General features: G+C 32.8%; 1 protein-coding gene across 20 annotated transcripts in view; it reads left to right on the top strand.

Annotated features, from left to right (window-relative positions):
• LOC106868262 (dedicator of cytokinesis protein 7) overlaps positions 1 to 13,238 on the top strand; it is a 175,959-nt gene that overhangs the window by 95,489 nt on the left and 67,232 nt on the right. For 5 of the 20 annotated variants that reach the window (XR_016242865.1, XM_089356425.1, XM_089356430.1 and 2 more), the window contains one exon: positions 8,753 to 8,764. The exons of 11 other annotated variants lie outside the window; for them this stretch is intronic. Coding sequence is in view for 8 of the 9 variants with exons in the window: in XM_089356425.1 (XP_089212551.1) it covers positions 8,753 to 8,764 (12 nt within the window). In the remaining variant the exon portion in view is untranslated. Of the gene's footprint in view, positions 1 to 6,599; positions 6,639 to 8,752; positions 8,765 to 13,238 lie in introns of all 20 variants that reach the window. 4 more of the 20 variants (XM_089356431.1, XM_089356428.1, XM_052970087.2 and 1 more) reach the window with 1 other exon arrangement.

Below are 13,238 nucleotides of genomic sequence, written 5' to 3'. Positions count from 1 at the left end.
TTTCTGAACTTTAGATTGATAACATACTGACCACCACTAATCTTTTCAAATACAAGTGATGTTCTTTTATCAATTCTACAGACTGGCTGTATTCTAGCCTCATAAGTTATGCACATATATTCTAGTCTTGTAAGTTAGGCACATGTATCCTTAATGAAATCCTCAAGCAGATTCAGTGTAACTTTGTGTGACAAGAGTGGCCATTGTGATCACAGTGCAGACCTTTATCAGGCTTTCCCATATTTTCTGTCTATGCAGAAATACCAAACCACCAGATGTGGATTTGAACTCATGATTTGTGAGTATGTGAGTCCAGTTGAATTATAATAGAATTTATTGAAACTAGTGTTTCATATTGTTTTGGTTCTGACCTTTCAGCTAAAAGGAAAATTTTTTTCTCTAATGCAAATTATTGAAATACCAATGAAAACTTTTGTCTTCAAGTAATTGAATAATAGTAGGCCAAATTTCAAAGGCCCTACTCTCTCCTGGCTCCCTTTCTGAATTCATTGATATCCTGGGCACTTAAAACAACATCCCAATACCAATCTGGAATTTAAGTAAAGTTATGGATTTGATGCTCTGAGAAGCTTATATGGTGATGACACAAATTTCTAAACTGAAATTATTTTAATTTGTAACTTAAAAAGTAAAACTCGTTTTCAAAAACATATATACATAGCAATGTAGAAGTGTATATTCTCCCATCCATCTATCAATATATATCTATTATGAATATTAAATGTTAATTTGATCTAATTATGTCTGCTAATATATTTGATTAACCTGAGAATTTCATTTTCAGAGATTTATCTATTTATATTTTTGTAACTATTGAAACAACTGTAGCCTTACATTGCATGTATTTGAAATTGTGGCTTCAACTTAGTCTAGTTTGTGTTGCTCTTCTTCTTTTTCTTTTTCTTCTTTAATTGTAATCATTTAATCAATCTATGAACTTAGTAATACCTACTGATAGCCAGAGCATTGATCTGTCATAAACATTCTTTGCTGATCTTAAAGTCTTTTTAATTTCAATTTAGCTATTAATGATAAATGTGTGTTTGTGTAGAGAAAGTTTAACATTTGTTTGATTTGGATTCAACCATTTTCTCTTCTTTCTTTAAATCTTGAAATTAAGTTAACTAATTCTTCTGCATTATTTTCTTAATTTCTTATGAATTTTTCTCTCACATGTTATTAAGCTTTGTTTTTAGTAATTGGGGAATTTTTCTTTCAGTAAAATGTTCTAGATGGGACAAGAACTGTTATAGAAAGTGGCACATTTCATATCAATAGCAGAGTTAGCTGTGTTAAAGACCTTCCTGATACACCCCCCCCCCCCCAAAAAAAAAGACCTGTGTTTCTAAAATTCCTGTTTGCTATAACCCATGCATTTTAGAAGTAAAAAATTGTTGATATCCACTCACGTAGATTATACAAGTTCTGAAGAATACACTTAATGAAGAAAGAAATGATCTGTTTAAGCAATCCTCTACGTTAGCCCTCACCTTTTAAAATTTATATTGCTCCCATATGAAGCATTTTTATTTCAATTCTAGCTATACCTTCTTCCCTCTCAGCTATTCACCTCCTGCAATCCTCAGTGTCTCTTGATCTTTGTAACTCACATTTTAGAAACACTCTTTAACCTGAAGCAGATATTACGATTCACCGATTGGAATCACTGAAGATTAAATGTTACACTTTATGACAGTTCTTGGTCCCACAGCATCTTATTGAAATATCTTCTAATATATTTTTATAAAGAATGAATTAACTTAAGTATACTTCTGTGTGTGTTTGTGTTTCTTTGTGTGTGTATGCGTTTTTACTTTATGTGTATCCGTATGTAATACAGGACACATAAATTTCTTGGTAGTTTTTCTTTCTTTTATTTTCTTTCTTTTATTTTCTTTCTTTCATTTTTTCATTTTATACTACATCATTAGTAGTTCTCCAAGGTGTAGAATGGTCTTTCAGTTTATATTAGAAAAATTTAACTTCATACAGAATTCTAATATTTCTTTGATAGGATAGAAGAGCCCTATATTTTAAAGGGAGTATAATGCAAATTATTTCATTCATACCTTTCCCAATAGCATTAAATAAAGCAGTTAAGTGGAATTGCCTCAATAAGAATTAAACATATCATGGTCTTAGCTTGTGGTAAACTTTACCCTTGCTTTACTGCCCTTTTTTGCTTAATTAAACATGAAGTTAACTTTTAGAAGGGATATGTTTAATTGAAATGGTACTCTCAAGGCAGGATCACTCTCAGTAAGATTTTAACTGAGGCAGTGAAGTGTAAGACTTGATACCATGATATGTTTTGTATTTCATTCTCTTTTAGTCCTTACAGGATTAACTATATTGAGCAGTCTTTAAGTACAAATTTAATATTCAAAACTACTTCAGGTTTGAGCTATAGAGATGAAAAGAACAAATAGTCAGTACTGCAAAACCTATTGAGTAATACTTTCTATTGGAATATGGTTGAATACATGCTGATTTCCATCAGCATGGAACCTTGGGTTCCAGAAAGTTAACACACACACAGAGGCATGCATACACATGCAAATATATGGTGTTTGTGATATTTTTCAGATATCTTGTACTGTGGGACACTCCATTCAACTGTGACTGGGAATCACTGAGTTTGGTATCATTCCTCCCAGCAAGGAAAAAAGTTTGGTTTCTTTTGGTCCCTTTTGTAATATATTTGTTCCCTCTATCATCCATGCAGCAACCGTTTTATTTTACTGTTCATGAGGATTTGTTCTTGGCTCAAACTAGTCAATAAATTTAACTAGACTTTGTGTATTTTTCTACTTAGGAAACTGACTCATTTTACACCTTTGACGTTATTTTACATCACTAACCTCATTTTCATCTTTACATTTACACATTTGACTTGTTTTGTTGTGTTTTTTTTTTAATTATTATTTTTTTTTTTAATTTTATGATTTCCAAATATAGATTGCTTTGCTGTTTTGTTTAATTTTGGTTACTTTTGCTTAATTTACTTTTCCCAATACTTTTGATTTTCAATTAAAAAAATTCAAATATTAAATCCTTCTGACTCTCTATCACCTCTGCTGTTTATCAGTATGTCTGTGTACTGTCAAAATATCGGCTGTGTTTTTCTCTATGTTGCTTTCACTGTTAGAAGAAATATTGTGGCAAAGTCATTCATTCAGTCAGTTTGTTGTTAAGCAAAAGTTGGCTTATTGTGTTTTTTGTCTACTGAAAGTGTTGTTAAATTATTGGAAACCCTTTTCTCATTTATTTTCCATTGAGTAATTATTTGTATCTTCTCTAGTTTTTTCTCACACCCCACTCATGCATCTTTCTTTCTCTTGTTCTCATTTTGCTTTCGGTTTTTTGTTTGAGATTCCTCTCACTCTTTTAATATCTGATGAGATACCAATATTTTATAGATTTTCTCTACTGCAGGCAAGGATTTTCATTTAAGTACCCACAAACAAGTTTTCTTCACTCTTCTGTTAGAATCTAGACTTTTTCATTTGTTTTTGTCTAAGACAAATATTTATTAGGGCAGTGTAAGCTGATTGAAACAAAACTCCAAGTATATCACTGGTACTAATATTTTGATATTTCACCAAGTGCTTGACTAAATACATTGCAATATTCTGTCCTGTCCCACTTGGTTCCAAATTTAAATATCCTGTCATGAAATTTAACTTTTATCAATTGGGCTCAATAAACATGAATTAGCAGAGTTATTAGAGCATTGGACAGAATATCTTCCTGTATTTGTTCCAACTTTCTATATCCTGAGTTCAAATCCCACTGAGGTCAACTTTGTCTTTCATCCTTTCAAGGTTAAAAAAAAGACCAATCCAGAGTAGTGGATTAGCAGAACTTGAAAAGTGTCAAACTTGATGCTTCTCAGTATTTCTTCTGGCTCATGGCTTTCTGAGCTCAAATCTCACTGTACCCCATCTGGGTGGTAGTCTTATTCCATCTTCCCAGTTTAAAACCATCACATGTTGTCTTTGGTGCCTTTAGCGGAATCCACTCTGTTACAAGCATTTGGACCATGTCTCCTGACTGAGTATCTTTTCTCTTACTGGTCTTAGAGGCTCTGTTAGATCCATGGGCACTGCTTCCCCTCCTGCCTAAAAGGTTAAAAAACGTACCAGTGATATACTGCAATTAAAAGTCAATCACACCCCTCTTTCTTACCATAAATGACCTTGTGATTAGGTGCAAAATTATTAGCAGTATTTTCTGCAGTATTGACATTTCGAGTTCTTCAATCTCTCAAAACTGTTCTAAGGTATGATGTCCTGGATATTGATGTTTTCTAGGCATGCACCATTTTTATCTGCCAGAATGTAAATTTTAAGGTGTTTTTCATTTGTTTGGGTTTTTCTTTTAAGGTCTTTTCCTCACCCTCCATCTCAACTCCTTAATAGTGTTTAAATAGTGTTTTAGAAAAGTTATGGGCCTCAAATCATTCTATAGTTGTTTTGTGTCTTGAAGAGTCTCTGTTGGTGTCATTCATGCAATGTTTGGATAATTACTTATGCTTCTTAGAAGATTAGTAAAGAAATGTGAAGTACTTTTATAGATTATGTCACTGGTAAGTAAAGTCCTTGATGATTTAAAGCCATAAACCGGCTTTCATACTCTTAGTTCAGACGATTTCAGTTAAATAGGAACAGCCTGAATGTTGCAACTTGTCTATTTTACAATCTTCCTTTTAGATACATCTGTCTGTGACATGCATTTCCAAGAATTGCTCACATAGGACTTACATTAGATGAAACCTGAGAGAGAGAGAGAGAGAGAGAGAGAGAGAGAGAGAGCGCAAAAGATAACCTGTATACATATTTTCGTATTGAAAGACTATGACCAGAACTGAAATCTTGTTCCAGTACTGAAATAGAACTATACAATTCATGCATCCCAGCATGGAGAAATGGAGAAAATAGTGATGATGACAAGAAGTAACTGGCACCCTATCAGTTACGATGAGGGTTCCAGCTGATCCGATGAATGGAACAGCCTGCTTGTGAAATTAACATGAATATGGCACTCGACAGACACATGTACCCTTAATGTGGTTCTTAGAGAGATTCAGCATGACACAGAATGTGACACAGCTGGCCTTTTGAAATACGGGTACTAATCATTTTTCCCAGCTGAGTGGACTGGAGCAATGTGAAATAAAGTGTCTTGCTCAAGGACATAACGTGTCACCGGGAATTGAACTCACAACCATACAATCGTGAGCTGAATACCCCAACCACTATGCCACACACCTTCACCAACAAGGAGACGGAGGATGACATATATGTATGTCTTCTGCATATGGCACACATTCTCCACATATATACACAAGTCTTTCATATGTTTTATATGTTATCACAATCCTTATCATCATTATATATTTGCTTATTTAAATGCAATTGGAACTGTAATGCTTTTGAAATCAAATTCATAAATTGCTGTCTACCTGGTGATTGCTTAAATCTTGCTACACCCATTGCACTGTCACCTCCTATAGACAAAGCATGATATTCTACCTGCCACTTTCCATGCAATTAAAACAGCATCCAGCTATAAAAAGATCACCTGTTGGAAGCATTTAAAAAAGAAAAGCATAGTTGTAATACACTAATGTCAGAGTCTCTATGTGATGACCCAACCACCTAGAGATAGCAGCTAAATCTCACTGAAATCACATCATGCTGTCTTTAAGCATTTTGGAAGGACACATTGGATAATGTCCTTGTTACACGTGTTTAAAAAAGCTGAAAAAGACAGTATGGTCACTGCTTTGATCATAAGTTTGCTTGATCCGAGCTGATCAGGGGCTAACCAACAACTGCTACAGTGAAACCATCATGATATCACACACATTACTTCTTTTGCTGTCCATTTACTTACATTCAGAGATTTTATAGTTGATATCATTCAAATCTCATTTGGTATCAGGCCTTGCCATCTTAAAAATAAAAAGGTAAACTACTTTGGATAATGCAGTCATAGATATACTTTTATCTAACTGAAGACAGCATGGTCAAAACTAGAATTTATTTGATGACATGTCCGTCAGATATGGAGTGCACCTTGGAACTACGCAATAGCAAGAACAACAGCTCTTACTGTAACATCAGAACAATATTCAAATGTTAAGTTTTGACAAATGGAACATTTCCATCCAAGTTAATACTGATCATTGAATGATAGTAAAAAGTTACATACAGACCACTGTTCCGGTTACGCACAAGCATGTTCTTTCATGCTTCAGATAACTGGTTATGGTATTCACTCCTGCAAGGATTTTTTCTGTTCAGTTTTAAAGATGTTTAAAGAACTTTTATTGAGTATGTATGTGTGCCTCTGTCTCTAGGTATGTCTATGTGTGTGGTTTTCATAGATTTCTGCATTGCATGTTAAAATTCTGTATGAGGTAGGCAGAAGCAATTATATCTGAGGAAGAAAAGATTGGTTATTGTTGGAACATTTGGTTCACTGCTTGTCTTAGACCATCTTCTCGTTATCTTGTTGTTCCATTGTGACTATACATTACGGTCTGATTTAAACATTGACCTAATACTTTCCAGGGAAGCTTCATTCTCGAGCAGGCTACCACTCCTCTCAAGGTTTGTGTCTCACTCAATCTCTCTCTCTCTATCTATCTATCTATCTATCTCTTTCTCTCTCTCTACAAAACCTGAATGTAGTCCACCATCACCTCTGCTACATTTTGATCTCTCTTTCTTTCTCTCTCTCTTTCTCTCTCTCATGGTATCTGATCTCTTGTGTTTCTCAGATAGAAACAGGAACACCCTGCATGCTACTGTTTGGAATAGCTTTGATCATTTGCAATGTGTTTAGAATCATTATTTCATGGTTATGAAAAATATAAATCTTTAAACATAATCATATTTTCATCTTTATTTCCAAGACAATCAAGTGTTTTAAAATTCCATTTCAGAACCAAAGTTTTGGTCCATTTCAAAACTGTTTAATGAAAACCTGAAAGTTAAATTGTAGAATTACATATTTTCATACACATTTATTTAGTAAAATAATTCTTAACAAATCCATTATGTAATGCAGATTCTTGAAGTTCACTATAAAAACACAAACACTAATCCTGAAATTGTTGTCCTTTCCTCTCCTCACCTTTAGAAATATTATAGTGAAAGATACAGATAAGGAAATAATCTATTCTCGAACATAGAATAATGCTGATAGAACAGCAGGAACAGGATAAAATATCCATATTTTGCAGGAAGATTTGTCAGCGGCCTACCATGAGATTCGAACTCATATCCCTGTGATTACTGGTCAAGTGTTTTACCACTAAGCTGAACTGCCCACTGACAAATTAATCTGCAATTTTTAAAATTATAAATCTAGTTTTATAAGATGCTGTATGTTAAATTCAAATTATGATAAATGTAAACAAGCAAAGTTTGCTTTTAGAAGCACTGAGATGTATTGAAAGATACAGATAAAGAAATGATTTATTCTTGGACATAGAATAATGCTGACAGAACAGCAGGAACAGTATAAAATATTCATATTTTGTAGAAAAAAAAAAAAAAAAAGCACTTGACCACTAATCACGGACAATTTTTTCTGCAAAATATGGATATTTTATCCTGTCCCTACTGTTCTATCAGCATTATTCTACATTTGAGAATAAATCATTTCTTTATCTGTATCTTTCAATACATCTCAGCACTTCTAAAAGCAAACTTTGTTTGCATTTATCATAATTTGAATTTAACATACAGTGTCTTATAGAGCTAGATTTATAAGTTCAAAAATTGCAGATTAATTTGTCAGTGGGCCATTTAGCTTAATGGTAAAGCACTTGACTGGTACTCAGGGATGTGAGTTTGAGTGTCATGGCTGGCTGCTGACAAAATTTTTCCACCAAATATGGATATTTTATCCTGTTCTTGCTATTCTATCAGCATTATGCTGCATTTGAGAATAAATTATTTCCTTATCTGTACCTTTCAATATATCTAAGTGCTTCTAAAAGCAAAATTTTGCTTACCTTTATCGTAATTTAAATATTATAGAGTTATAATATTGTTTAAAAGTAATATCTTCATTTAGAAATGGATTAAATAAAGCAGGACTCCAACAGAGCTATATCTAACTGGATAGAATTAGTTAGAGAAGACAAAAAGTGAAACAACTATGGCAAGACATGTTAATACTATGCAGTATTGATTTAAATGATATATCACAATCAATTAGAAAACCTCTGTGTGGTCATTCAACTTGGTAGAAGTAGCAGCAAAATCTCCCTTACACATGCACACACATAAAAACATTTTGTGTTTACAAACACAATAAAAAATACTCAATCCCCCCAAAATAGGGTTTATAGATATATTTTGAAGTGGATATAGATATATTTTGACCCTCAGGTAACACATATATGCCACACTGTTTGCCAAAGCACCCTATTCCACTTGCCCCTTTCTACTCCACTAAAACAGCATGCATATATGTCAGTGGTATGTATGTATCTAAAGAAAAAGAAAGAAATTAGTAGAACACTATTTAAAATTTAATATTGTATTAAATCAGTTTAGTGAGAGTCTGTTTGCAGAATCAGTCACCAAAAAGACCGAAACACACACACACATGCATGCACATACACACGCACACACACAAGTATCTGCATAACATAATTTAGATGTGTCAGTCTTATCTATTCTCATTGTTCTTCAAAATTCCATCTTTGCAGACTCCCAATGAGGTAAGCATTAAGTACAAATGTCTGCTGCTAAGATTATGCTAGATCAATATATTATTATTTATTTTTTAATAAAAGAAATTATTATTATTATGACTATTAGCTTTTTTTTTTTTAATTCTGCCTGCTTTCATTGTTAAATTGATAAATGATTATGCTATCATTAAGTCGTATCTAATTTAAATATTTATTATGTTTGCAATCAATATAAAGCAGACAGGTATACTAAAAATGTACAAAATATAACATTATATTTAAAAGCCATTCTGCTATTTAAACCGAATCAGTTTTTTTTTTTTGCCATATTTTTTGTCTTTGGTGATGGGTAATAGCTTACTGATTACATTATAGTGCGTTTTTTTTTTGTTTTTTTATGGTTTCATTGTCAAAATACAAAATAATCTTGTATTTTGATCTTACAAATATTGTCTCAAAGTATTATTCAAAAATGCAAGCATTGATCATCTATAAGTTCCATTGTAATCATAAGTTCCAAAGTATAAACCCAAATTGTCTGCAAGTTCTGTGGTTATCATATTTTGTTGGTTTGGTTTAGATATGGATTTGGAAGGCAAAGTGAGCAAGAACAAAATATATATATGAAAGCAGCTAGAACTAATTAGTGTATGTTGATAATATAGAGTTGGTACTTACTATAGAATAATGTTGTTAGTTAGTCTGTCTCTTGTTAGTTGTTTCTTTAGTGTATTGATAATGTTTTGTAGTTTTCTAGTCAATTGCCAACTTTGTAGTCTTTCCCATTGTTCCCCTCTATGTTACTAACCCAAGCCAGTCTTTCTTTTTTCATCCCTCCTTGTAGTTATGATGGACTCTGTGTGTGTGTGTGTGTGTATGAGAGAGAGAGAGAGAGAAAGAAAGCATGATGGACATATTGTAGTTTTAGTAAAGCATTTATTTACAACCTGATTTATTGCTGTGGTTTCATTGGTGTGTATGTGTACTCATATTTGTGTGCATTATGTAAGCAGATCCTGTGATAAAGGTTCCATATCCTATTTGAGTCATATCACTTCTGAATCACTTCCATATGCTTAAGAGGTTTCCTTTGCAGTTATATGCTTGGTTCCAGGTTTGATCCCAGTGTGCAACACCTTAAGAAGTTTACCTCATAATTTGGTGATTCTATGTTCTGTCCCATTCTGTGACACCTTAGGAAGGTGTCTCCGACCATATCTTGGATCATTTCAGACTTCATGAGTAACATTGAGTTGATAGAAACCACATGGTATTTCAGCAACTAAATTGCACCTGTTCTTGGGCCAAATATTTAATCTTTCTCCTGATTTAACACTACCACAACCACCTTTCAGTGAGTGCCTTAGTGAAATCCCCTTTGTTTCAAATATTAGGGCCAGTTCTCTAGTCTGCATTCTATCTTTTCTTAATTTTCTCTACACTAGTCTTGGAGGTTCTATCAAAAAATTGTCCTCTTCTGATAACTCTAAATGCCTTTCTTAGTCTTTCATTAAAAAAAAAGAAAGAAGATAAAAATCATTTGTGATGACTCAGCAACTCGTATAATATATTCAGATATATTTAAAGGTTTGCTACAGTTACTCCTTATGTTTGAAGAAATAATTGTATGATCAGTATCTCATCTATACTTGTAGGGCACAATCACTTACTGGATAAAGTATTGAACTACCTGCTCATTACTCCATATCCACTATTGTTATCATTTCTGTGCAGACCATAGACACAGACAGTCATAACCTCTCTCTTTCTCTCTCGTGTGTGTGTGTAGGAATACATATGAGATTCATTCTTGATGAGAGTCTCCTAATTATCCTGGCCTGTTTTGCCATTAGTTACTGATCCAGGTTTTGATAAAGGGCTGCATGTGGTAATTGCTTTGTGTTTGCAGCTCAACCAACAGGACCCCCCCCCCCCCCCACGTGCATTCATATACATTGCCACTAGCTGGACATCATCAACTACAGGAGGTCTCACCAGTTCTTGATTAGGTGTTTCACTCAGAGTTTTATTCCTGTCTGAGGGTTCTGCTTAATCTTCTTACAATTTAAGGACCTTTACTACTAATGACCCCTAATTTCACTCTCTGTAATCTTGCTAACATCAGTTTTGCATCACATGAATGACATTGCCAGAAAGTTCTTCTGTAACACAGTATCATACAAATAGGTTCTCTTCTAAACTTCAATGATGTAAAACTGCTAGCTTTTTCAGTAACAAGTGCTTGTCAATTGCTCACATGATATTTGTGTGGTTGTGTGTGTGTGTGTGTGTGTGTGTGTGTGTGTGTGTGTGTGTGATATAGTTACACACTTGCACATAATTTAGAATGGATATGTTATATTTCCTAATTCTTTAACACTGACTGACATTAAAATTAAACTACATGTATATATATATATATATATATTATTAATGAAATTTCAACCAGTTAAGCCATCATTGGACAGGCCAATGATGGCTTAGCTGGCTGAAACTTCAAAGTCACTATCAATATTATTCTTGTTAAGTAATATTTATAAATTTGTACTCTACAAAAAGTATTGAGTAATCCTTCAGTCTAATGTGCAATTGTTTTTGCTGTAACTCTATGTAAAAACAAGCACACATGTATCATCATCATTTAACAGCCTTCTTCTATGCTGGCTTGAGTTGGATGGTATGACTGAAGCTGGTAAGCCAGAGTACTGCACCAGGTTCCACTGTGTGTTTTGGTTTTTTTTATTTCTGGATGCCCTTCCTAATGCCCACTACTTTACAGAGCAGACTGGGTGCCTCTTATGTGGTACCTGCACTAGTGTGGTCTGCTTTAGCATGGTGTTTTTCAGCTATATATACATAGAAGCAGTATTAATACTGAATGGTAATCTCTATACTCTACTTAACCCTTTTGTTACCATATTTCTGTTGAGATGCTCTATTTTTTTCAATTAATTTTAAGCATAACAAAGAATTCAATAAAATGATTTAGTTATCATTATGTTAGTGTTAGGAACATAAATTGTGACTAAGGTTTGGTGGAAGATTCTAATTCAGAACTTTTGAAAACAAGACATTTGTACTACAGAGCCAGAGGCAGTTTCTGCGGGGCTGGTATCAAAAGGGTTAACATGAATGTATTGTTAAGACACAATAATACTGCAGTATTTGCCTTGAGAGATCTTCCTATATAAATGTATAGTGCTTGTACTTTTTAGAACTACATGTTTATATGAGAGGATCTCTCAAGGCAAATACCTAGTAATACGGCATTCTAACAGTAAATCCATGTTAAGTAGGATATAAAGATATACATCATATATATTTTTTATTCGTGATAATATTATTTATTGTTTATTATGCATTTTCTTTTGAAATCAACATCATAATCCATTGTTTAATTCAATATATATATATATATATATATATATATATATATATATAGGTGGCTAAAACTTGGTTTTGAACCATGGTCATTCAAGTATCTATCTTTTTTTTTTTTAATAAGTTTTCATTACATTTATCATGTGGATTTTAAGACAATTTCAACATAGCTCATATATATAAGACTAAGTTACTTGTCTGCTAAATTTTGCTTATTTTATGTACTAGTTGCCAATTATACAAAAGCATATGAAAGTGTGTATATATATATCTATATATAAATAAGAATAAGATCGATATTTAAAATATTGATCTTATCAAGTGGCCAGCATGGGAATAAAAACCATCAAAGGTAATAATTATTTAAAATTATAATACAGGGTATCTAAGAGATACCCTATCTTCGTCTTCACTCCTTATGCCATGTGGACATTTATTGTGGTTTTAGAGTCAAGATTTGACTGCTATTTTTCAGTGTGGCGGTATCTCTTAGATACCCTGTATTATAATTTTAAATAATTTATATATATATATATATATATATATATATATACACACCATATATGTGCATGTATGGAAGTGCATGCTTGAAAATAATTTGCATAAATATTTCATTTTTCTTGACATTGCAAGCCTGTTCTATGTGCAAAGCTATTCCAAACTGTAGTGTCTTTTTTTTTATTTATTTGTATATTTAATTTCTTTGTCACCATCTTTGTCAACTACCATGACAGTGATGCTAATGCTTTCTCAGTTGTTTGTTCTGCTTTTATTCTAAGAAATTCTGTCTCGTTTACTTATTATTTGTTTCGATGTTTTTTTTTTTTCATCTGTATACTACTACTACTACTACTACTACTACTACTCTCTCTCTCTCCCTTGCCCTCAATCTTTCTCTCTGTCTCTTTTGTTTCAATGTATTCTGTTTGTCAAGCATCTTCAGTATCGCTCTTCTTTACTAACCTAATTTTTCAATTGACTCAACAGGCTTCTTGATAAACATAGAGACAAGTCACCACTAACATTAGAGCTGCTCATTCTTTTTCTTTTAAATACTTCTTTTGCATGTTTGCTTTAATTCATTTGAATTCATAATTAACAAAATCTATTTTTATAAAGA

Source organism: Octopus bimaculoides, chromosome 8 (genome assembly GCF_046866305.1).
Source record: "Octopus bimaculoides isolate indiv1 chromosome 8, ASM4686630v1, whole genome shotgun sequence".
Lineage (NCBI taxonomy): Eukaryota > Metazoa > Mollusca > Cephalopoda > Octopoda > Octopodidae > Octopus > Octopus bimaculoides.
Note: the sequence above shows the minus strand (reverse complement) of the source record. Positions and strands in the feature narration are given on the sequence as shown.